Consider the following 22,686-nt stretch of genomic DNA (forward strand, 5'->3'; position numbering starts at 1 on the left):
CCTTGGCTAATCAGAAAAAGATTTCAAAAAGACTTCAAGCTTTCCATAATTAATACCTACATACAAAACACATGAACAACTTTTTTGACAAACTTAATCAAGCAAAAAGTGAGCAATACTTCAAACTAAGTGACAAGCTTACTCTCCATCAGGTCATGTGTGGATGTCCCCAATATTCTCACTTACCATTAATTTAAAAATAAATAAATAAAAAATATTTTTATTCATATTATATCCTATTCTATGTATAATTTACTCTATACATCTATGTACATTTTAATAAATAAAATAAATAAATTTGCGTATTGTCAATTGTTAAATAGCTAAAAAATAAAAGTACAAGCTTATATAGCTGTGATGTATAATCAATAAGTTAAATGAAAACTTGATTTAAAAAAAAAATTGTTATGATTTTAGTTGTATATATGTTTATGTGTACTAAAAATGTTAGCGGAACCAATATTTTTCTAGTTTTTATTAGTTTTGAAATATTTTAAATGTGTATCAAAATAATATAAACAATATCCTACAGAAACTTAATTATTTTTTTATCAGACATTTTATTAGTAATAATAAAGCTTATTAAATTATAGCCATTTTTGTCAAAAACAAAATTAATCATCAAAATTAAGTAAATAACTATTAATTATGGTAGTTGCTGAAGCGTTTTGTCCGATCCTGCCTGCTACGGGTTACTAAATTCCAACATTGTTAGAAAGATATTATATCTGTGCATATGAAAATAAAGTGTAGCTATTTTTGTCTAGCAATGTTTGAACAGATTCTCCCTCCTGCTGATATCGGTTAATTTCTTTAAAAGTCAATGTGATGGTGAAGTGATATTTAATAAATAAATAAAAAAAAAAAAAAGTGATTTCAAAATATAGTTTGCTTTTATAAATAAAATAATACATATATTTTAATTGTTTCATTTTGGCATTATTTTGATTGTTTGTTACTTTATAAAGATATCCAAGTGTAAATTAATAACATATTGGTCATAATAACTATTTTATGCAATTAAAAACATGTTGTTGGCTAAACAATGTACTGATGCACTTTAGGGTTAATAATATAATATTATCAAAAAAATAAATATCTTGTGGTCTTATGCTTAGGCTATTTAAAAAATAAATAAAAATAATAATTGTAAATAATAAACATACATGAACTTAATATAACATATCAAATATTTACAAAAATGATGTGCACAAAATAGTAATTAAAAACATGAATTTAAAAATTCGCACATACCCATGTAATTTTTTCCCTAACTATAAAATTATTTGTCATCAATCATCATTAATAACAATAACTCCTTCATCTTTTGGACCATAATCCCTTAAAAACAAAACAAAAATCAGAAAATTGAATTAACATTTTATGTTGCATAGAAATTATTAAATAATTAATATACTTGAATTCCTCCTGAAGTTTTTCAAACTCTTCTGCCATACTACTAAATAAATATGATTCCAAGCACTTCAATGATTCCTTATAAATTATTTTCACTAATCTACGAGAACCGTACATGTACTCAAAGCGGATGCACCCGGACCATAGTTCTGTAAAAGTAACCAATTCAAAATCAGTTTCAATAATATTGTAGACAAAATTGATACTTACTAATGTCTGTGTCGCCAAAAGAATTGCATACTTCATTATACAATTTCCTAATGGTTTTTAATTTGCTAATTCCTGAGTTCTGAGAGAGTTCAAATGAAATCATCGACAAATACAATTGTTTACATTCTGGTTTGATGTCTTTGAGTTTAATGAACAATTCACGAGTTGAAAGTATTCCATAGTGAACAACGTTCCATTCCAAATATTCAGGCCTGATTACAAAATTGATTTCCGGGAATGGAAAATGTGAGCCTTCATGATATAATTGTCGGAGCTAAATATAAATAAATACTATTATGAAGCAACTATATATTTTACAGGGAGAAAATAATATTTATAATTTAATCTCTAAACAAAAATCAAACACTTTTAGAGAAGTATTGAGTATAATCTGCTATAAGGTGATATCAGCTATAATGGAAGAGTAAAAAGTTTGAAAAAATGTAGGAATCACAGGGAATGATTGGGAGTTGGGACATAAAAATGATTGAGTTAAATGCTACTGAAACGTTTATATGTGAAGATTTCACTATTTAACGTTTTGGATGAAATATATTTTCCAGGATATCAAAAAAAAAAAATACTAACGATAACTAGGAAAATAGAAAAGTACATTTATAAGTTAATTCATTAAGAACTTAATTCTATAGGCAATGACTCTAGAAAATATTTTATAACAATTATCTACGAATTATATAATATACATATATACTTAAGACATTTAAGGCATATATATTTATGAAATGAATTAAATACTTTATCAATTCTGTATTTACAAATTTAAAAATTAAAGTATCTTATATTATTATTATCTATTTTTATATTCTGTTTTTATTGTATCATTTTAAAATCCATTAACAGTTAATTTGCATTAAAATTTCATACGAAACAATGTTTATCAATACACCATATTCATATGCCAAAAAAAATAAATACACCATAATATGCAAACCATTACCATTGTGATTCCTTTCCTTGTTAGTTATTATAAGATTGTGTTACAAAATAAATTTTATTTTTACCATTTATATATTTTACATGTTAAGTTTATTGTTAATGACATTATATTGAAATTAATATACTTTATCCAAATAAATAAACAAGTATTATGATCTTAACTTTAGTAAAATAAAATTTTTAAGTAAAATAGAAAAAGTTAAGATCATATTTCACTATTATCTTGTCCCAAAAATTTTTGGCGATTTATTAAATCCAAACGCTCTTCTCAGTCTTTTCCTACCTCTATGTTTTATTTAAATCAGTCTATTAATGGAGGTGATCAAATAGTTGACTGTTTTTCTAAGCATTTTTCTAGTGTTTATGTCAACTCAATTACACCACCGTTAATCAATCACTCGCCATCTGATTCTATCACCAATTACTCCGATCTTAATTTATTTTCGTGTGTCTTAAATCTTACTGATGTTCTCCAGGAGTTAGATACGCTGAGTTCAAAAACTAATCCTGGCATTGACATGATTCCGAGTATTTTCTTTTCAAATTGTAAATTTGTATTAAGTGTCCCTTTATTATACCTTTATAACTTGTCATTATCATCGGGTTGTTTTCCATCCGCTTGGAAATCAAGTTTTATTATACCTATTTTTAAAGGCAATGATGTTACTAATATAATAAATTATAGGCCTATCTCATTAATTTCAATTATACCTAAGATTTTTGAATCAATGATTTCAAAAAAGATTACACCACTTCTCTTACCTTTAATAAGTTTGGATCAACATGGTTTTAATAAAGATAGATCAACAGCCACAAATCAGTTAATTTTTCAGAAATTTATACTTGATGCCTTTTCTCAAGGTTTACAAGTTGATGTTATTTTTACAGATTTCTCTAAAGCCTTTGATAAAGTAGATCACCAAATTCTTATCTCTAAACTCCATACTATTGGTATTAATGACCCCTTACTTTCTTGGATCTATTCTTATATTTCCGATAGAAAACAAATAGTCAAGTGTAAAAACTTTAAATCGATTCCTTTTACTGTATCATCTGGTGTTCCTCAAGGTTCTCACCTTTCACCAATTCTATTTCTATTATTTATAAATGATTTAAATTTGTTTTATTCTAGAAAATTACTATTCGCCGATGATATGAAATTGTTCCGTCTCATAAAAAACAGTAATGATACATCTTTATTACAAGACGATTTAAGTTTTTTAGCTAATTGGTGTGATATTAATAAATTACCTTTAAACTTCGAAAAGTGCAAAGTTATGTCATTCACGCGATCTCGTAATCCAATTACTCACACTTATAGTTTACGTAACCACCATTTACATCGTGTAAATGAATTTTGTGATCTTGGTGTCATATTCGAATCTGATTTAACCTTTAATCACCACATTCAACATATTATCAATAATTCATCTTCGATATTAGGCTTTATTACAAGAAACTGTAAAGACTTCAATAACCATAACACATTAAAAATTCTATTTATGTCCTTAGTTAGATCTAAGCTTGAATATAATTCAACAGTTTGGTCTCCTTATTTAAACACGCAAATTCAATGCATTGAGAATGTCCAAAATCGCTTTCTCCGTTTTATGTCCTATAAATGTAATATTATACGTGTACCTCACTCATCTTATCAACCTTTGTTGAACACATTTAACATCCAGAGCTTAGCAAACAGAAGAAAGGTAAATGATCTATTATTTTTGTTCAAACTACTTAACGGGTTTTTCTACTGTCCGGAGCTATTAAGTTTTTTAAATTTTTCTGTTCCTCAAGTCAGAACTAGATCATCAATCATAACTACTTTTTATATAAATAATCACAAAACTAATTATGCGTTATCCGCTCCTATAAATAGAATGATGGCTATCGCTAATGATGAACAAATTGATTTTTTTAATTTCTGTCCAAATTCTGTCGATTTTTTCAATAGTTTTGTAAGAAAAAAAAGTTATTAAATTTAATTCTGTTATTAATTTTACTACTGTATTGAGTTTTCGTATTTTTGAGTATTTTCTCCAATTGTTATTTTTATTATATTTCTGTGTTTTTTGTATTATTAGAATATTAAGTATTTTAGCTATTCATTAGGTAATTTATTTTTTCAAATGTTATTTATCAAATGTTATACCATACCTATATGTATTATGTACTAAATTTCAATCTTTTTTGTAATTGGGTTATTACCCGTAAATAAATAAAAAAAAAAAAAAAAAAAATATAGTTTTCATTGTATATACTCTAAATGTTTAAAATGTATTGTATATAAATAACTAGTATAGTCTTATAACTTAAAAATTATATTTTTTATTTGTTTTTATAAGTATATTATGTTCACATTTGGTTGGTAGAACTTTTAATAAATGTATTAACTTAAATTTAATATGTAGCATTGATAATGAATAGTCATTACTAATTACTTCCATTTCAGTAAACTGATAAGAAATAGTTGTTACAAGTGTATAAGTTACCATTCGACACAAGCTAATTTTTTCCTTTTGACAATTTATCATTTTATCAACCACCCAAAATTTTGTTCACAATAATAAGCATAAACAACTTTAATTAGGACCTGTTCATTAAAAGTAACACTGGGGCCCCACTAGTGCGAATCATATGACCACGAGCAAAACTATTGCAACCACATTGTCAAATGTGGGGAAAATTATCACTCAAACAAATGTGCCACAGTTGGCATGCTAAATGCACCTTTTGCTCTTTGGATCAAACAGTTAATTTCAAAGGGTCTCGGATTTTTAAACAAACCTTAAAAAAAAAAACCTCTCCTAAGGTTCCACCTAACACGGCTGCTAGCCACCATACTCAATCCGACACTAAAACATGTGCAGACGACACTAAAACATATCATCGAGACATTTATCTGCTATTTTTTCTAAACTTATCAATAATCTAAATATTTTAATTAGCCCACTAATTACCGTCCTTTTATCCGTTTTAAATGCACTCGTAATATTGTCTAATATTTTTCTTTTTTCTTTTTCTGTTGCTTTCAATCTCTCTTATTACTATCTTATCTGTTATTACATTTATAAATTTCATTTTCTTAAGGTTTCATAATTGGGTTTAATTTTAATGCCATGTCATTATGTTACGATAATTATTATATTATCTTATTTTAATTCCGTGACATATTATGTCTTTCTGACCTTCATTTGTTATTAGTATTAGTATATTAGGTTATTTTACTTAGTATAAGATTTTGTATATTAATTGTTTAGTTAAATTAACTATGTAATTGTCGATGTATATAATAGTACATACTGAAAAAAAAATATGACCATTAAATTGAAACATTTTTTTTTTAAAAACTATTACTATTAGTTTCTAGTTAAAATACTACGTTAGCTCTACAACTATGCAACAAGAAGATATAACAGCTAGTGAAATTTAAATTAAAAATATTTAGCAAGATAATTTTTGATATAAACAAGATTTTAACATTGTTAAAAACACATCTAATATTGTACTTCATATTAAAATGAAAAAAATTCAGTATAAGTATATCATTAATATCATTAATAATATACTTAACATGTTGAAATATAATTTATTTTGTACAAAAATTCTATAATAACAACTATCAAGAAAAGAAATAACAATATTGATGGTTTGCGTAATATGATTGGAAGTCTATATTAAGAAAAGGCTATAATCAAAATGCAATTGCATATCATAATCAACATAGTAAGTATATAAGAATACACTAGAAAGTAGAAATTAATGATTTACAGAACTACGATATGGATACAACTTTATCTAGTTCTGGAATGTAGCTAGCATGTAATATAATGTATATTGTTATCATTATAGTGTTCAACTGTATCAAGTAATTTTTGACATAAGAATTTAATTTAACTAATTTTGATAAGTTTACTATTGAGAAATCATCAAAATATTAATACTTGTTTTACCAATTCAGGATGAGTGTTGCCCATGTATAAAATTAAAATTTCCCATAAAGGCATTGATTTGCTTTTTAAGGCTCGAACACCGTTTTGAAAAACTTCAATAACCATTTCAAGACTGTCGTAGTTTAAATAATATGATACTAAATTAATCCAGAGTTCAACATTATCTTCTATCGCTTCAACTGCTTTTCTCATTATTTTATCGTAGTCTTTAATTGTGTTTTCAGCCTTAATAAAAAATAAACAAACAAATTACTATTTAAATTATAACAATAATACTTTATAAAAATGTGCTTACCCAATAAATATATTGTTCAGGCTTATATAATGCCTTATTATCATGAGCTTCTTGAAAGGCTCGCTCCATAGTTTCATTCATGAAATTTTTGATTGTTTCTTTTTTCATGCGATAAGATTTTCGAATTTCTATAACATGCTCGATATAAAAGTTCCATAACTTATGTTTATTTTGAAGAGGTAAATTTTCTTTTAAACCATCTTCATAGGTTTTAATGCAGTTTCTATATAAAAATATGTAAGTATCATATAAAAGTATTTTTTTAATTGTTTGGATACTAACCTTATGCCATTAATATAATTTTTATCATAGTGTAATTGCTCAGTCTCCTGATGATAGATAAAACCATCAAAATGAATTTTAGCTAATTTTTGCCACATTAGTTCACTATGTCTATACTTCTTAACCATATCTCTATATAAAAATAAAATAAAATAAAATAAAATAAAATGTATGGTAAATTGTATTAAAAATTAATCAATACCTGACTACATTGCATTGCAGTTCTCTAACTGTGCTTAATTTTATTGCTCTGTCCAATAATATAAAATGAAATTCAATATCACCTTCAAAACGTTTTATTAGGTTTCTATATTTTTCAACAGCAATTGGAAGTGAGGCTCCTGCAGTCTTTTCTAAGTGTTGTACTTCTACCCAGAACTCTTCTACATATAAATTTTTACAATTTTCGTGATATTTTAATCCTTCTGCAAAATATCGTCTAGCTGATTCAACATTGTTTCGATCATCAAATTCATATGTTGCTGCAATTAAATACACTTCAGGATCACTATGGTATCTTGACATCAGTGTATCCAACATGTTGCTACATTTAGTAATAAATAATTTCTGAAAAAAAATATTCAAAATGATCAAATAAATATTTCATAATAAATAAACAAATTGGGAGTTAACTAATTTACTTTAATTCAATAATGAAATGGAAATATACATATATTTCAATAGTTATTAAAATATATAATTGTTCAAACATTTTTCTTCAAAATAATTAGCTATATAATGTGAAAATGTATTACGGACATTAAAATGTAAGTATCTAATTACAAAAAAAACATCTGGTATATTAAAATTTAAAACCATGAGTGTCCCTAACTTTACCGTGTTATAGCTGGTTTAGGGGAGAAAACAAAATATCTAGTATTTTACCCCACACCGCGTGTGGTACAGCATGGTTAGAATAGAAATTGTAAGTACTCATCCACACTTACTAGGCATTACATGAATATTTAAATTTGTTTACTTACATTATTCGAGCAGAACTCAATATATTCTGACAGTGAAGTCTTTTCAACAGGAAACAAAAGAAACATATTGTTGTACATATCATTGATACGATTTGATAAAATGGGAAGTATTTCAGTGTTAATATACTCTGTGTTGTTTTCTTTTATTTCTTGCTATAAAATAAAAATGGGTAATAATATTATAATTTGAATAATATCAACTGTCATAATCTTACTTCAATTTTAAGTTGACACGTATCAAGCATATTTAATTCAACTTTTATTTGTTTCAAAAATTCCTCTCTGGTGGCCAACCCAAGCGCAGTTTTCTGGTTAAGCAATTTACGGTCATCGTTTAACTTTCTAAAATATAAAAATCAAGTAAAAGAAATTAAATATAAATAAAAAAATTAAAAAAACTGTCTTAAGAAATGTGAGATTACGTTAGTTTGTCCCATTCCATAATGCTATAAGTTTTCATAAAATTAACTTCAGATTCTACTTCGTCAGGCGACATGGTGTGAAACAATTTCTTGATTAACAGGTCGAGACACAAAACCTTAATACTTAGGGTGGAATGTGCAATGTAATTGAAGTTCAAAAACCTGTAGTACCAACAAGATGCACCATAATTTCAGCACAAGATCAATGATGACTATATCAGATGTCAAACACCATCATTCTAAGTGTAAAAGTTTTTTTTAACAGCTAGTTAATACTAGTTATAACTTGTTTTTTTAACAGAAAGTGGTACTGGAATTGAATCAAATAATTTCATCATTTTATAATACCTATTACATCATAAATTTCATATAAAATATTTTAAGATCCTTTAAAATAAAACAGTATCTTTAAGACACCAAAATCTTATTTAAGGATATTAGTGAAAATCATTAAAATAGGAATGTGGTGTTTGAATAAAAAATTCTAAATGTAAACGAAGAACTTACTTCACTGCTATGTTGGGAGTGTTTACCGTTTTGTCATATAAATGCGTCGACAACACACATTATAGACAACTCACAAATTAAAATCTTTTGGTGATTGAGAAGGTTTTAATGTTTTATCTTCTAGTAACAAGCTCTTGAATCGAATTCCAGAATTCTATGTAATATTGATATGTTAATTCGCGGTCGAGGATGGAGAACAATCAGCGTTTCATAGTCGGCTCGTAGTTCGTACCTACTTAAAAAATCGGTAGCGATTGTTTAGAAGACAATAATTATTGTTATTCATGGTAAGATTCTCATACTATCATCATAGTCTCCTGCGTTTACACGTTATTAAGTTGAGCATTTTTCATCACAAAATTTAAAAAAAATTATATCTATAATAAATTATAATTGATTATAATAAATTATATTTCACGTTTTAAATGTTTAGTTCACAGAATACGGTTAGCGGCGGCGGCGTCGGCGGCGGTGTCGGCGTCGTCGTCGCAACGTCTTGTTGTTGTTGTCTGCCGGCTACCACAGTGTTATCTACAGATAAACTACTGATAACCTCATCACCTACAAACGCAGATATCCAAATGTGGTATAAACTAATTAAAAATTGAAACAGTAAAATTTTTAATTTTAATTTTTTAACTTGCCTAATTATTTAATTTTTTAATTGAAGGTTGTACTTTGTACTTTATTATTTTTATATAATTATTATTATTTGATAGAGATAGAGCTGGTTAGTGTGTAGTGGAAAATGCCTGTTGCCGTACTATCTGTCACAATAATATTAACATCATTATCTATCACAACCCGCGTCTTTTGATACCTACCTATCATATTATTTGGTTCCCTATAGTTCCAAACTTCCAACTCACAGTCATAAATAAATTATGATATAATCATTATAAACGCATGGGTAATGAAAATTGGAATCGTAATAAATGTGATGGTTGTTATCCATTTAATGCATTAAGATGTAAGCAGATAATAGATATATTCAATGGGTACATTCATTGTATTTTTATGTTGTTTCCAAGTCCATGATCAACTGCTAAAGAATCATATCATCCGGTCCAAGACAACAGATCAAGAATGAGCTGTACCACAGCCTTCACACAGCTCACATTGATATAACTTATGTATTTAATAGTTTTGCTTGTAATAAACCATTACTGTATGAACTATTTTATTAGCTATTCATTAGTAATCATCTAGATCTCTGTCAGTTGGCTTACAACAATGTGCATCAAGAAAATAAAAATTTTAAATCTGCTCAAATTATTGTGAAAATCGGTTCTTAGTATCCACATTTTTCCTGTAATGTACTCATGGAATACAGAATTTCCTAGAGAAGAAAATCTAAAAAAAATTATTTGGAAAATGCAAACAAAACAACTATCACTTATTGAATGTGTTTAAAATTGTATTTTAGTTTCTGGTCAATAATGAGAGAAAATAACATAACCTATAAACCATACCAAATAGGCAACGTACTTTCTTATAGAACAATTTGAAAAGGTTCATGATGAAATTAACAATAAAATTTTTTGAAATTGTAATTTTTTGTTTAAATATCCAAAAATATCAAAATTCGAACTCCAAATGTCCATAATGTAATGTTATGTACATTCATGTCTATATATAACTAAAAGAATACTGAATAACTCATGTGGGATCTTGCATTCAATTTTCAAGCTTTTAGATCAATCATGAAAATGTTTAACACTTGAGAAAAAAATTCAAAAATGTAAAATAGCTAATATTGGTTTGTATATTTTGAAAATGTTTATTGGGTTTTCAAATCGATCATTTAAGTAATAGCAGTGTACTACTGGATTCTTGTCTACGATTTATACTTTTTGAATTACATTAAAATCTAAAATCGTGATTTTACGTGTAAAATGAGAATATCAATAATCATTGAAACTAATAATTGCATGAGCTCATAGAAATATTTATGGAATTACGATCTTGGGGAAGGAACGCATAGAGTTTACAATGATGTGTTAATTTCTACCTGTCATCTACTTTTGGCGTAGTACTGTAGTAGAAATGCTCTGATTTTCTATTTCAACGCCTTTTCTTCTAATAGGAAAGTGAATTTAGTTTGTGCATTAGGGCTGTCATAACAGAAAACTCTCTGTAGTTTTCAAAAGCATTTGAAAAACATACAAAAAAAAAATGAAGTTTTTTTGCAAAATTGATTTTATTTTTTGGAATAACTAAAAAAAACTAATAACCGTAGTTGCTTTAAACTTTTTTGGAGATTTGTTGAGCTATTTAAAGCCATGAAAATTTTTCAATTTTTTTAAATTATTGTCAATACACAATTGTTTGCTCAGTCAAAAAACTTGAAAGTGTAATACAATGTTCCACTTTCACATAAGTTATTAGTAGTATAATTTAAAACAATTTGTGCATAAATCTATAGTGCTTTTGATAAGTGTTTGAAGTCCGAAAATTTGCAAATTATTTTTCAGTTAGAAATAAATAAAAAAATTATTTTTATTGCTAAAATTTGAAAATTGATTAAAAAGTTCCTCATACATTTTTCTTATTATATCTTAAAAAAAAGAAGATTATGGGAAAGTAACGATATTTAAATTCATAAAAATTAATTTTTTAATAATTAAATTTTATTAGTTACTTAAGTATGCTAGGCCGTCTCTGCTCAGAATCGTTTTTCATATATAGCGATGTAGGTATCACTGTATTCTAATTTAACACATCAATAACAATAAAAATGACATACTCGACAATTACTGAACAGCAGAGCGGTAACCACTTGTCCGTCTTATTTTTATAATTTTACTGTAGCAAACAAAACTTACATGGGTGATGGATCCTTGTGTTATATATTGTTATATTTTCAAACCTAAGATATGAATATTATACATTTTATGAATTTATAACTACAAAATAATTTCCAAATTGTCATAATTCGGACGAATTTTGTAATAATTCAACTTCAGATGCTTAATGCTTTGTAGCAGTACGATGTATGTTCAATTATTTTTTTTAATTCCAGCATGAACAAACTCAAAAAAACTCAATGTATTTAATAACTTGGTAGATAGCTACTATACCTATAACCTATATCAGTGGTCAATCTTTTTGGACTCGCGACCCACTTTTTAGGCCTAAATTTTTCGAGACCCACGTAAGCTTTGTAAAAAAGATCAAATTGCTTAATGCTTTGTAGCAGTACCATTAAAATTGAATGAATAAAAATTACATTTTAGTAGTTAAAATATTTAATTATTATTGTTTGAAAATATATAGCATTCATATGAAATTTAATTTTAATTTTAAAAAGAAGACTTTCGCGACCCAATTTTAAAGCTAACTTGACCCAAAATGGGTCGCGACCCACCGGTTGAAACCACTGACCTATATGATTTATAGAAAATACAAACATATACTGATACAGTGATATAGTAGGTATAATATAATGCTTTCTGCCTTTTTACTAAAGTACATTTTCTACCAGAAACCACCCTCAATGTGAAAAATCGAATCATTTCAATTTTTCCAGCTCAAAAGTTTAGTGACACACAAGCGTCATAAAAATAAAAAATAACGTCTCATCAGTCATCAATCATTGTAAAAACGATACATTCATTGCTCAGTATCTAAAATATGAATTAATTAATCCATTTTTATAATAATACAATTAAGGGTCTTAAAATAATATTTTCATATTTTTAAATTACTTATTATACAAAAGTTCTTTAATAGGAGGTAAGCGATCTATTTTCCAAAATAATATTTGATGTTTAATGGTTTGAGTTTTTAAAAGTTAATTCACTACATTTAGGTCAATACTAAATAATTATATTCAGTAAAATTGTACAGGTATTACTTCTTAATTATATTATTACAGTACGTACCTACTATATATTTCATCAAAGTCATTTTTAAATAAGTCACGAAACTACTCTCTGCGACTTATTGTACATTTTTATTTTTATTATTATAACACGATGCATAGTTATTTTTTGAAAATGAATAGTATAATTAATATTAAGGTCAATGGTTTTTTCAAATACGTCATAATCAATAGCGATAATTGCCCGACATTGGTATTCGCTCTATTATGGTAGGTATGTATGTATTGTATAGGTATTCATGTATTCTCGATAAGTAGGTTTATTGGTGTAATAGTTATATTGATATTACGGTATTCTGGAGGTAGGTATGTTTTAATTACAGTTTTACGCTAGATAGGTAACTTTGTACTTTAGGTGCAAATAGAGGAGGAGGGGTTACCCAACAATATCAATAGCCATCCAAATATTTTCAACATTTTTTTTAAGCTTATTCAATATGATTATATAGTAGGGTCTTAGCCTGCTGCTACCCCCTCATTATCAAACGTAATTTCCTCTCTTGCTTATAAGTTATAAATATAGAAACGGTGCTTACAGTGATTGTATATACGTAGGTAATATCACTAGAACCTACATATGCAAATAAAAAATAATGTTAATGATTAGTACTGGGATTTGTATGCCCTAAAAAATGCAAAAATATATTTTCATTCAATTCTTTCTACGAACGTCATTGTACATGGTGAATTTTTTTTTCAAATACTTCATAAGACTTAACACTGTAAAATAGGAATATTGTTATAGTCTCTTTAATAATTTGTAGATATGAAATCGGTGGTTATTACATATCTATAACACGTTTGACACTATCTGACCATTATCTGGTACCTACATATCTGTACAAATATGTAAAAAATGTAAAATAGGTATGCAAATAAAAATATCATTCAAATAATCAGCCCTACAACACGCATTTTTCACTTACGGAGCTACGTCTTTAAACAACAGTAATAAAATGACAATGCATATAAATTCCAGCTCTATTAATACATTGATTCTATATACAATTTAAACATAAACTAAATATTTATTTGTTTACCTACACTTTTTATAATATAGATATTAAGTAGGAAGTGTATAAAACAGTTTAAAAATTTTATTAGGTAATTGGATTCTGTAGATTATTATACAATATATATTAGGTAGGTACCTATTATTTAAAAAAAATGTTCCTATTGTATTTGTATAATAAATGTAATTAACAATATACAAGTATCACATTATTCGCAACTTTTGTATACACGTAAGTGGTAAGTATACAGTTTTATTTTTGTATTTAATAGCTTCCTGCAGTTTTTTACTTTAAGATAGGTAGCTCAACAATACATCACAGAGGTAAAGTCATATAGAACAAGTTCAATGAAGCTCATATCTTAAAGATAAAACAAGTTTGAGCATTGCTAAGTTTTAATAGTTTTTAAACTTTGCATGCTAAAATACTAAAGAATTGTGGGTATATAATGTATATTGTTATAATAAAATATTTAATTTAACATTTTTGCGAGCCAACTTCATGTACGTTGATTTCTTTTTGTCAATACCTAATTTTACATAGGAACTGATGTATAAGTGGCGGTTGAATTTAAAGTAGGTACCTATTAAAAATTAATTTTTTAAAGTAGGCAGTTTTAGGCCGGCATATTTCGCTGTTGTCAGCCGCCCATGGTAACGCCCGATTCGAACGTGTTTGAGAACCCTGCATTTTGTTAATTTGTTATCAGCTAGTAGAACATGCGTATAATAACAAGATGTTAATGTAGCATGACATGTAGGTATGTAAATTGAAAATAGAAATAAAAACGCAACATTTAATTACTCAATACGATTAATTATTATTACTTACTAACTATTTGATTTATTGTATTATTTTATCGTACGAAGTATTCAACAGTTGTACTAGCAGTAGTAATTGGTAGTTACTAGTGTGTAAAAATTATTAATTTACCAATGTCGGATCGGTTAGTGTGTGCCTACCAAAAACATTATTTTTCGGTATACTGGTTAAAATGTGTCGACATACATTGTTATTGATCGTAAACAAAACCTATATAAACTGAAATAGTATGCAAATTATAGAAGCATGCATAATAAAGGTAGGTAGTTGTAATACCCATAAATTGATTATGCATCTGCTTGTTTTTAATCTTTTTAAAACATTTTTTTTAATCGATTTATTTGTTTGTGTTTGATCTCATAGTATACAAATTATAGAATCCGGAAGACACACCTACATTAATAGGAGTAAGTAGGCGGACATAATATGACCGACCAGAAAGTTGTATATTTTTGGTGTAGGTGTTTTAATCATAATTTGTAATGTGTGGGCTTTCTTGAATTAGCAGTGTAGGATGGATGGTGGAACACCAAACATCTTCATCATCAGTACTTGTATTATAGCTACATATTAGGTACCACTCAGTTGAACAGAAAAAAAATCACTGGAAAATGTCAGCTGAATTCAACTCACTGATGGTTAGTGATAACGCTAATAAATTGGAAGTAGCTGAACTATCAGAATTTATTGAAAGTAAGTTAAAATTTATGTTTGCTAGAATATTTTAATCTGACTGATTTTTCATTTACAGATCGGCTGTATTTTATGGTTTTATCCAATCATAAGGGTCCAACAACACTTCAGAATTTTAAGGATTGGAAAAATGCATTGAAGGACAATGATGTATTCTATTTAAATGTTGATGACAATTTGGTGTATGATGGTTTTTATAGCGACTTTGGTCCTTTAAATTTAGCTATGATATATCGTTATATTGGTATAGTACGCGACAAGCTTAAAGTGAGTAAAACTTTTTTAATTAAAAATAGAATAAATAATTATATTTATTATATTTTAAGAATGTACTAACTAGTTTAAAAAAAGTTATAAGCTAATTATAAATTATAAAAATTTTTTACAAAATTGAAAATGTGCGTAAACAGCCCAAAACGAATCAAAATATTTTGAAAATTTTATGAAGTTTAAAAAATGATAAAATTAGCATTTGGTGTAAATTTCAAGTAGCCGTGGTTATTCGTTTTTTAATTGAAACAAAATAAGAAAACAATTCCATGAGGATGTCTAATTTCGTAATCATTTTAACTTCAATTGTTCCTAAATACTTAATTTAGTAGACTTTTTGTTTTGTTAGAAGTAGAAAAATTTATGAAGGATCTTGTATTACATTTTCAAATCTTAGATATAAATAGAAAATGTTTATGAATTTCTAACATTTTTGTGATTTTGCTGAATTTTACAATATTCTAACTTGAGATGCTCAATAAAAAATACTGTAGATTTACTTTACTTTCAACTTTTTTTTTAATTTCCACAACACCTTTCTGAGGAACTTTGTATTATATTTTCAAAATTTTTGAACAATCAACAGTTTTTTATTGACATTAATTAAAAAAAAAAACTAATTTAAATCAAAAATTGCATATGTCTATGAAATGCTCATGATTTTTATCTCCTGAATGTACCAACTAGATTCACTTTCCCACTAGAAAAGATACTGAAGTTAAAAATTACATTAATTCAATTGCTTATCATGTATAGGCACAGAAAAAAAAAACAATGTAAAATCAATACATTCATTCATCCCCCCAGAATCTAAAAATGTAAATACCACAAATTTAATTGATTAAGAACTATATAGAGAATGAGGCTAAGCAATATTTTATAAAAAATAAACCTATTATTATTTATTAAGTATTTGTGTAGTAAATATATTCGATACATATTAGGTGTCATGTACTGAATCAATTTTGTTTACACATTTAAAAAATGTAATAACATTTTGTTTTTATTCTTCATTTTTTGAAATGAATTTTATTGTTTCATTTGAATCACCATTATTGGTTAATATATTTTAGAATTGAAAGGACTATGAAATTGCTTTAGAAACAATGTTTTTCAATATGTCAACATTGTTATTCCTTTTCTTGTCAGTTATTATTATAAGAATAGTTTACAAGATAAATTAAGTATATTTTAACTGTTTAAATATTTTACATGTTAAGGATATTGTTAATGTAATCAATGATTTATCAATACTTAATTTAACCTATTTTAAAACAAAGTACAATATTAAATGTGTATCTAAAAATGTTTTAATTAAATCATTTGTGTAGTTAAAAAATAAAGTAATAACTATTAAAAGTCCACAATTTTAAAATAACTTTGAAACATTCAGTTTCTGTTTATTGTACTGACATTAATATGGTATAACTGATATATTTTTGCCTAAGTTCAGATAAATAAATAAATATTATACTCTTAATTTTTTCTTTTAAATTATTGGTGTACAAATTAATAAAACCTATGATTCATAATTAATTTGTACTTACTGTATTATCTATATTGCACTTTAGTTTTGTCTAATTATTTTTAATTAATTTTTAGGTTTACAAGAGAGTTATTCACTGTGCTCATATTGGTGATCAAAAGAAAAGGTCAAATGCAGCTTTTCTTATTTGTGCATATTTGGTCAGTTTACGTATATAAACATACTAACAAATTATAGATTTTTTACATTCATATATTAATGTCATAGATAATTGAAAATAATTGGACAGCTCATCAAACATATAGTATATTATCAAAACAATATAAATATAAATATATACCATTTAGGTAAATATAAGGTAAAAAAAACTTGAATGTTTTTTAATTTATTTATTTATTAACACTATTAGAGACGCATCATGTTTGTTGCAATCAGAATATTCAGTGTCAGTTGAAGAATGTGTTAATGCCTTATACAAAGCTAAATGGTATGGATTTTTTGATATGAGTGACTTTGATTTGGATGAATATGAAAAATATGAGGTAAATAGTAATTTAATGTTATTATTTATTTACAACTATAAAGTGTTTGTTTCTTTAGACTGTGAAGTATGGTGATATTAATTGGATTGTACCTGCTACCTTATTGGCATTTTCATCACCTCATTCTCGAGATTATGTTGACAAATGTATTTACACTTATTATAATTTTGTTTTATTTAAGTTATCTATTAAGAATTATAAATTATTGTTTGATATTTATATTAATAGCTGGCTATCAGATACATTCTCCAGCTTACTATTACCCGTATTTCAAAGAGAACAATGTCAAGCATGTAGTTAGATTAAACAGTAAAAAGACGTATGATGCTAAACGTACATTTGTAGCAGTAGCTAATATTCAACACACGGATTTGATTTTTACTGATGGTACACCACCTTCAGATACTATACTCAAATACTTTCTGCGTCTCTGTGAGCAGTACATTGATGATAGTTGTGAAGTTGAACACACAAATAATGAAAAATGTGAATCAAATGAAATCACTCCAAATATAATTATAAATAATGAAGTTAATATAGATAAACATGCTGGTGCTGTGGCTGTTCACTGTAAAGGTAAAAGTAAATTATGACTTAATACTTACTCTCTTACGTATTTGTTCATCATGATCTTCAGCTGGATTGGGAAGAACTGGTTGTTTATTGGCTTCATATATTGTGAAGCATTGGTCATTTACGGCAGTAGAAGCTATAGCATGGACTCGAATATGTCGACCTGGTTCAGTAATTGGTGTGCAGCAACAATGGCTAATCAAGTAAGAATCTAAGTTTAAATTAAAATTACCTTAAAGTTGGAAAATAAATATTTGGTTTGTTCAATTTCTCGCTTATATTATCAGTGTTTTATTTTAAATATAATGTTTATTACATAGTAAAGAAGATTATTTAACAACTCTTGGCAAACAATGGCGAGAAAACCGGAAAAATGCTGTTAACAAATATAAACGGTTTACAAATGGAGTGTACAGTGTTAAACGGCATACTTCCAGTGCTAATGCTTATGAATATGTAGATCCACCTCCTCATTTATACATTAGTAATGAGAAACAATTCATCAGCAGTGGCAATGGTGATAGTGAAATAGAATCTGAAGAGGTAATCTATAGAGTTTATTTGTATAATATCATTTTTTAAATTATTTTTAATTACTTGCAGTACAATCAAACCAGACTATCATCTGTTTTAAAAAATAAATTGAAAACAAACAATCCTGATATCCAAAGTGATGTATACATACCAAACTTTAGACAAAAGAGATCAGCCTCAAAAACAGAGGACCCCAAGCCTAAAAGTTCATTTTCAGCGTTAAAAAATATTCGTCGAGTTACAAATGCATCTATTGGAATAAGTATGAATAATCTGGTGAAAAAAAATAATACTGCTCCAACTACAATAACTATCACAAGAAGTAATTTAAAGACTTCTATAATTGGGAAAAAAAATACAAAACCAACAGCAGTATGTAAAACTAGCACCAAAACAACAAAAACATCAGAAACTGCCACTGCGTAATTACTTTTTTAGGTTTTAAAAATAATATGTAGTGTGTTCTAAATGTTTAAGTAATTTGTAATTGTGGGTTGAGAAATTAATATATTTTATTCATGTTTTTTTGAAAACACATGACCACAAAATTATGATAATTATGGTAGAATTGTTTTTGAAAAATCAATATTTTCAAGTAATTATATTATGAATATTTAGAATGATAACATACAAAATAGATCACTGAGTACAGTTGTATGTGTAGATTATGGTATTATATTAACAATGCGCAAATCGTGTTAATTATTTATATTATTTGTAAAAATTGAAAATATTGGTTCTTTAATGACAATTTAATATCTGATATTGCTTTTTATCAAAAAATATTCAATTTAATTGAGATCTTTAGAAAGCAAAAGTTACAAAATTGCGGTATCAAAATTCCCAACTTACGTTAATTAAAAGTAAGTTTTCAATTTTAGAACACACTATGTATAAGTAGTGGATTTTATTACAAACTTTTAATAAGTATTTATTTATTTGCATAGAATAACGAATGAAACAAAACCATCTTATGCTTTAGCAACTGTGGCATCATCTGCACGTGTGTCAAGGCGTCTTCGTAGTCAAAACTGCATTACTAAATAAAATAGTGAACACATTTATAACACTGAGTGCAAACAGTTATGAAGAATGATATTCTTTTATGGATAGAAGGATCACATACATTAGAGATTTAGTGCTTTAGAACATCTAAAATGATTAGTTAGATTTTTAATGGTCCTATGCCGGGTTGCATGAACAATTACTAAACATTTTACTAATCAATAGTGAACTAATGGTCCTTTAAGCATGATTTAGTAGCCCATGATTGGTCCATTAAATTTTATTGGACTGTTAAATTAATACATTTTTCTTGTAACCCAGCATTAGTCTTGACAATTTTGAAAAGTTTCATCTTGAGTTCAATATTGATTTACAGTGGTTGGTGCTTATTTAAATCAAGCCTAAATGCTATATTATATTTTGTTTAGCATTTTTTTAGTGCTAAAAACTGGACATGTCTACAATAACAGACTGGAATTGTGTTTGATTTTTTTTTATTGACTGATATGAATTTGCCAAAACACCAAGATAAGACTAAATTTAAAAAAAAAAATATTAATTTGTTTGTTTTTTACAATAATTATGTGTAGACACCTACAAATACATCATTTTTAGGGTTAAAATAAATCTAATTTTCCTTTTTTTTATGTGTGGACATGGCTTGTATTTGGGCAAGTAGTAAATGATATTTAGTATGTTTGTGTGGTTTTCATTTGGGTAAAACCCATTAAACTACCTATCTTTTGGGCAATTATACATATCATTAAAGCGAGATTAATATAAATACATACCTAATAAATTGAATACATCATTTGGGGGAATTTATATATATTGTTTGAATGAATCTTATGTGATACTTAAGTAGCAATCTCAGTCAGTTTTAACTATCGTTGTTAAAAACATTTCTTGATCAAATTATAATATGTTATAATACGCTACCAATTATTTAAAATATACAATCGCTGATATAATTCTAAGTTTAAATTTTATAATATTGTGTAAAAAGTTTTTCCATTTTACTCTTATATAAAAGCTAACAAAAATTGGTTCTGCTGAATTAAAATCTGCTATGTTACGAGTCTATATAAGAGCAAGAAATCAAATAGTGTGCTGACATCCTCTTAAATAAGAATTTGACTGTACTTTTAGTTTATTTTTTGCCCAATTGATGTATGCTTCACTCATATTCATTTTGGGTCATTCATCTAAATTATGCCTGTATGTGTAACCTACCCAAAGATTACCCACATCATACAAAGAATAAATGCCTGCACATTTTCATGTACATGTAATATAAGCAATATGAAAAATATATTTTTAATAAATGCATCAACATATAATAGATATACATCTGACAAACAACATAGGTAATTCTTGTGGTTTGGTCTTAAAAATAAAATAATAATTTAGTTTAAAAATAAATTATTTTTGTATTAAATAAGCTCTAATCTTTACATTTTTAAAATCATACTATTGTAAGATTTTATAATGTAATATGTTTATCAGGTGTTAAAGTAATTTTAATATGTAGCTTCGAAATAAAAATAGTAACTATTATTTGCATAGATGTAGCAGTCCGGTGTTTGCTTATATTTAATTTCGATTATTTTCTGACTATCAATTTTAACATATATTTGTAAGTTATTACCAAAAACCCAATAAATATTTTTTATATGTAGATGTATAATAATAAATATGTGTATTGTGATATAATTTCATTTTTATTTTGATTAATATAAAATAATACACGAATCAGTCCTATTTTTCAATTTAATTAATACTTGTGTTATATGTACTTTTCCTATGATTTGATATGAATAATAACAATAATTCTGAATAAAATTTTATTTTAAATTTTCTTCACATTTATTAAACAATTTATGTTATCGTAAGTATTAGGTGTTTAACCAATCGAACACATTACTATTATAATGTGACTGTTACTGTAGATATTTAATAATTATACAATTTTTAAACTGTATGTTGTTGTTTAAATGATCTTATACTTAAAGATTTTATTTGTTGACTTTATATATTACTAATAACTAAGTAAATTTATATTATACAATTTATGTACGTGATCCCAGTTCCATAAGAATTTAAGTTAATTTAATTTAATTTAATTTTGTTTTAATAGCAATCTTAATGGTACATTGATACACATTTATTATTTATATATAAATAAACTTAATAGCATGATTGTTGAGATGTATACAAATTATATTACGACTGTAACTTATTACCTAGTTGATCAGATGTTAAATTCAAATTTAAATTATGTTTGTTTCTGTTTTATTATAAATTAATGTGTTTGGTTAAGTACTATTGTTCGATTAAATCAAGAAGGAGTTGATACGTAAACATTATATCATATAAAATCATAATAGTTGTAGGACGATGTCATAATTAAAGATAGTTAGGATGAAAATGAATTTCGTCTATTAATTTCACATAAGAATGTATTTATTGGTTTTTTTACATTTTATTTATATGAGCAATAATATAGTGTATTTATTCTTATGTAGACATTATTTTAAATACTTCCTAGAAATAAAAATGTTTTGACTCTAAATATAATAAATTACTAACATACTTAAATTATGTTGAAGTTATTGATGAATAATAGATAACATTAATTTTTACAATGATGTATTTTTTTTTATGACACTTTTATGAATAGTAAATTTTGGTTACATGATAGCAAATCTGGTAGCAGTTCTTAATTATCATACTGTATTAAAAATAATAATAGTTTTAGAAACTAAAACATTACACTTATTATTTTTATAATCTTATTTTCTATCACAATGACATTTTCAAAATGAATATTCTAATTTTAG

At 26.2% G+C, this 22,686-nt stretch overlaps 2 protein-coding genes across 6 annotated transcripts; one reads left to right on the plus strand and one right to left on the minus strand.

Annotated features, from left to right (window-relative positions):
* Window positions 1-871: 871 nt before the first annotated feature.
* Window positions 872-9,559, minus strand: LOC111036958. Of its 3 annotated transcripts, none has more exons than XM_022319283.1 (12): window positions 9,328-9,559; window positions 9,026-9,257; window positions 8,519-8,680; window positions 8,312-8,438; window positions 8,097-8,249; window positions 7,316-7,680; window positions 7,114-7,245; window positions 6,832-7,054; window positions 6,528-6,761; window positions 1,627-1,900; window positions 1,418-1,565; window positions 872-1,341 (listed from the first exon to the last, which is right to left on the minus strand). In XM_022319283.1, the coding sequence occupies exons 3-12, from the start codon at window positions 8,590-8,592 to the stop codon at window positions 1,293-1,295; spliced, it is 1,779 nt and encodes a 592-aa protein (XP_022174975.1). In that variant the 5' UTR covers window positions 8,593-8,680; window positions 9,026-9,257; window positions 9,328-9,559; the 3' UTR covers window positions 872-1,292. The 3 variants fall into 3 exon arrangements, with proteins under 3 accessions (XP_022174975.1, XP_022174976.1, XP_022174977.1); XM_022319284.1 differs by having other exon boundaries at window positions 9,026-9,260; XM_022319285.1 differs by having other exon boundaries at window positions 6,537-6,761; window positions 9,026-9,557.
* A 4,573-nt stretch (window positions 9,560-14,132) lies between these two features.
* LOC111036957 (dual specificity protein phosphatase CDC14B) lies at window positions 14,133-21,240 on the plus strand. Of its 3 annotated transcripts, none has more exons than XM_022319281.1 (13): window positions 14,133-15,002; window positions 15,107-15,150; window positions 15,249-15,436; window positions 15,495-15,703; window positions 17,309-17,392; window positions 17,460-17,539; window positions 17,602-17,734; window positions 17,793-17,880; window positions 17,963-18,310; window positions 18,372-18,510; window positions 18,628-18,850; window positions 18,911-19,263; window positions 19,789-21,240. In XM_022319281.1, exons 3-13 carry the CDS (start codon window positions 15,355-15,357, stop codon window positions 19,886-19,888), a joined length of 1,839 nt encoding a protein of 612 aa, XP_022174973.1. In that variant the 5' UTR covers window positions 14,133-15,002; window positions 15,107-15,150; window positions 15,249-15,354; the 3' UTR covers window positions 19,889-21,240. The 3 variants fall into 3 exon arrangements, with proteins under 3 accessions (XP_022174973.1, XP_022174972.1, XP_022174974.1); XM_022319280.1 differs by having other exon boundaries at window positions 15,252-15,436; XM_022319282.1 differs by having other exon boundaries at window positions 14,133-14,681; window positions 14,791-15,002; window positions 15,107-15,436.
* Window positions 21,241-22,686: the final 1,446 nt, after the last annotated feature.

Source organism: Myzus persicae, unplaced genomic scaffold (genome assembly GCF_001856785.1).
Source record: "Myzus persicae strain clone G006 unplaced genomic scaffold, MPER_G0061.0, whole genome shotgun sequence".
Classification (NCBI taxonomy): domain Eukaryota; kingdom Metazoa; phylum Arthropoda; class Insecta; order Hemiptera; family Aphididae; genus Myzus; species Myzus persicae.

Bases quoted from the DNA above. Each gene is read 5' to 3' on its own strand.
- LOC111036958 (XM_022319283.1), bottom strand. From the start codon at position 8,592: ATGTCGCCTGACGAAGTAGAATCTGAAGTTAATTTTATGAAAACTTAT. The intron at 6,762-6,831 runs GTAAGCACATTT...TTTTTTATTAAG, and splicing joins CTGAACAATATATTTATTGG to GCTGAAAACACAATTAAAGA. The intron at 1,901-6,527 runs GTATTAATATTT...ATTTATATTTAG, and splicing joins ATCCTGAATTGGTAAAACAA to CTCCGACAATTATATCATGA.
- LOC111036957 (XM_022319281.1), top strand. From the start codon at position 15,355: ATGTCAGCTGAATTCAACTCACTGATGGTTAGTGATAACGCTAATAAA. The intron at 17,393-17,459 runs GTCAGTTTACGT...TTAATGTCATAG, and splicing joins TTCTTATTTGTGCATATTTG to ATAATTGAAAATAATTGGAC. The intron at 19,264-19,788 runs GTAATTACTTTT...TTATTTGCATAG, and splicing joins ACATCAGAAACTGCCACTGC to AATAACGAATGAAACAAAAC.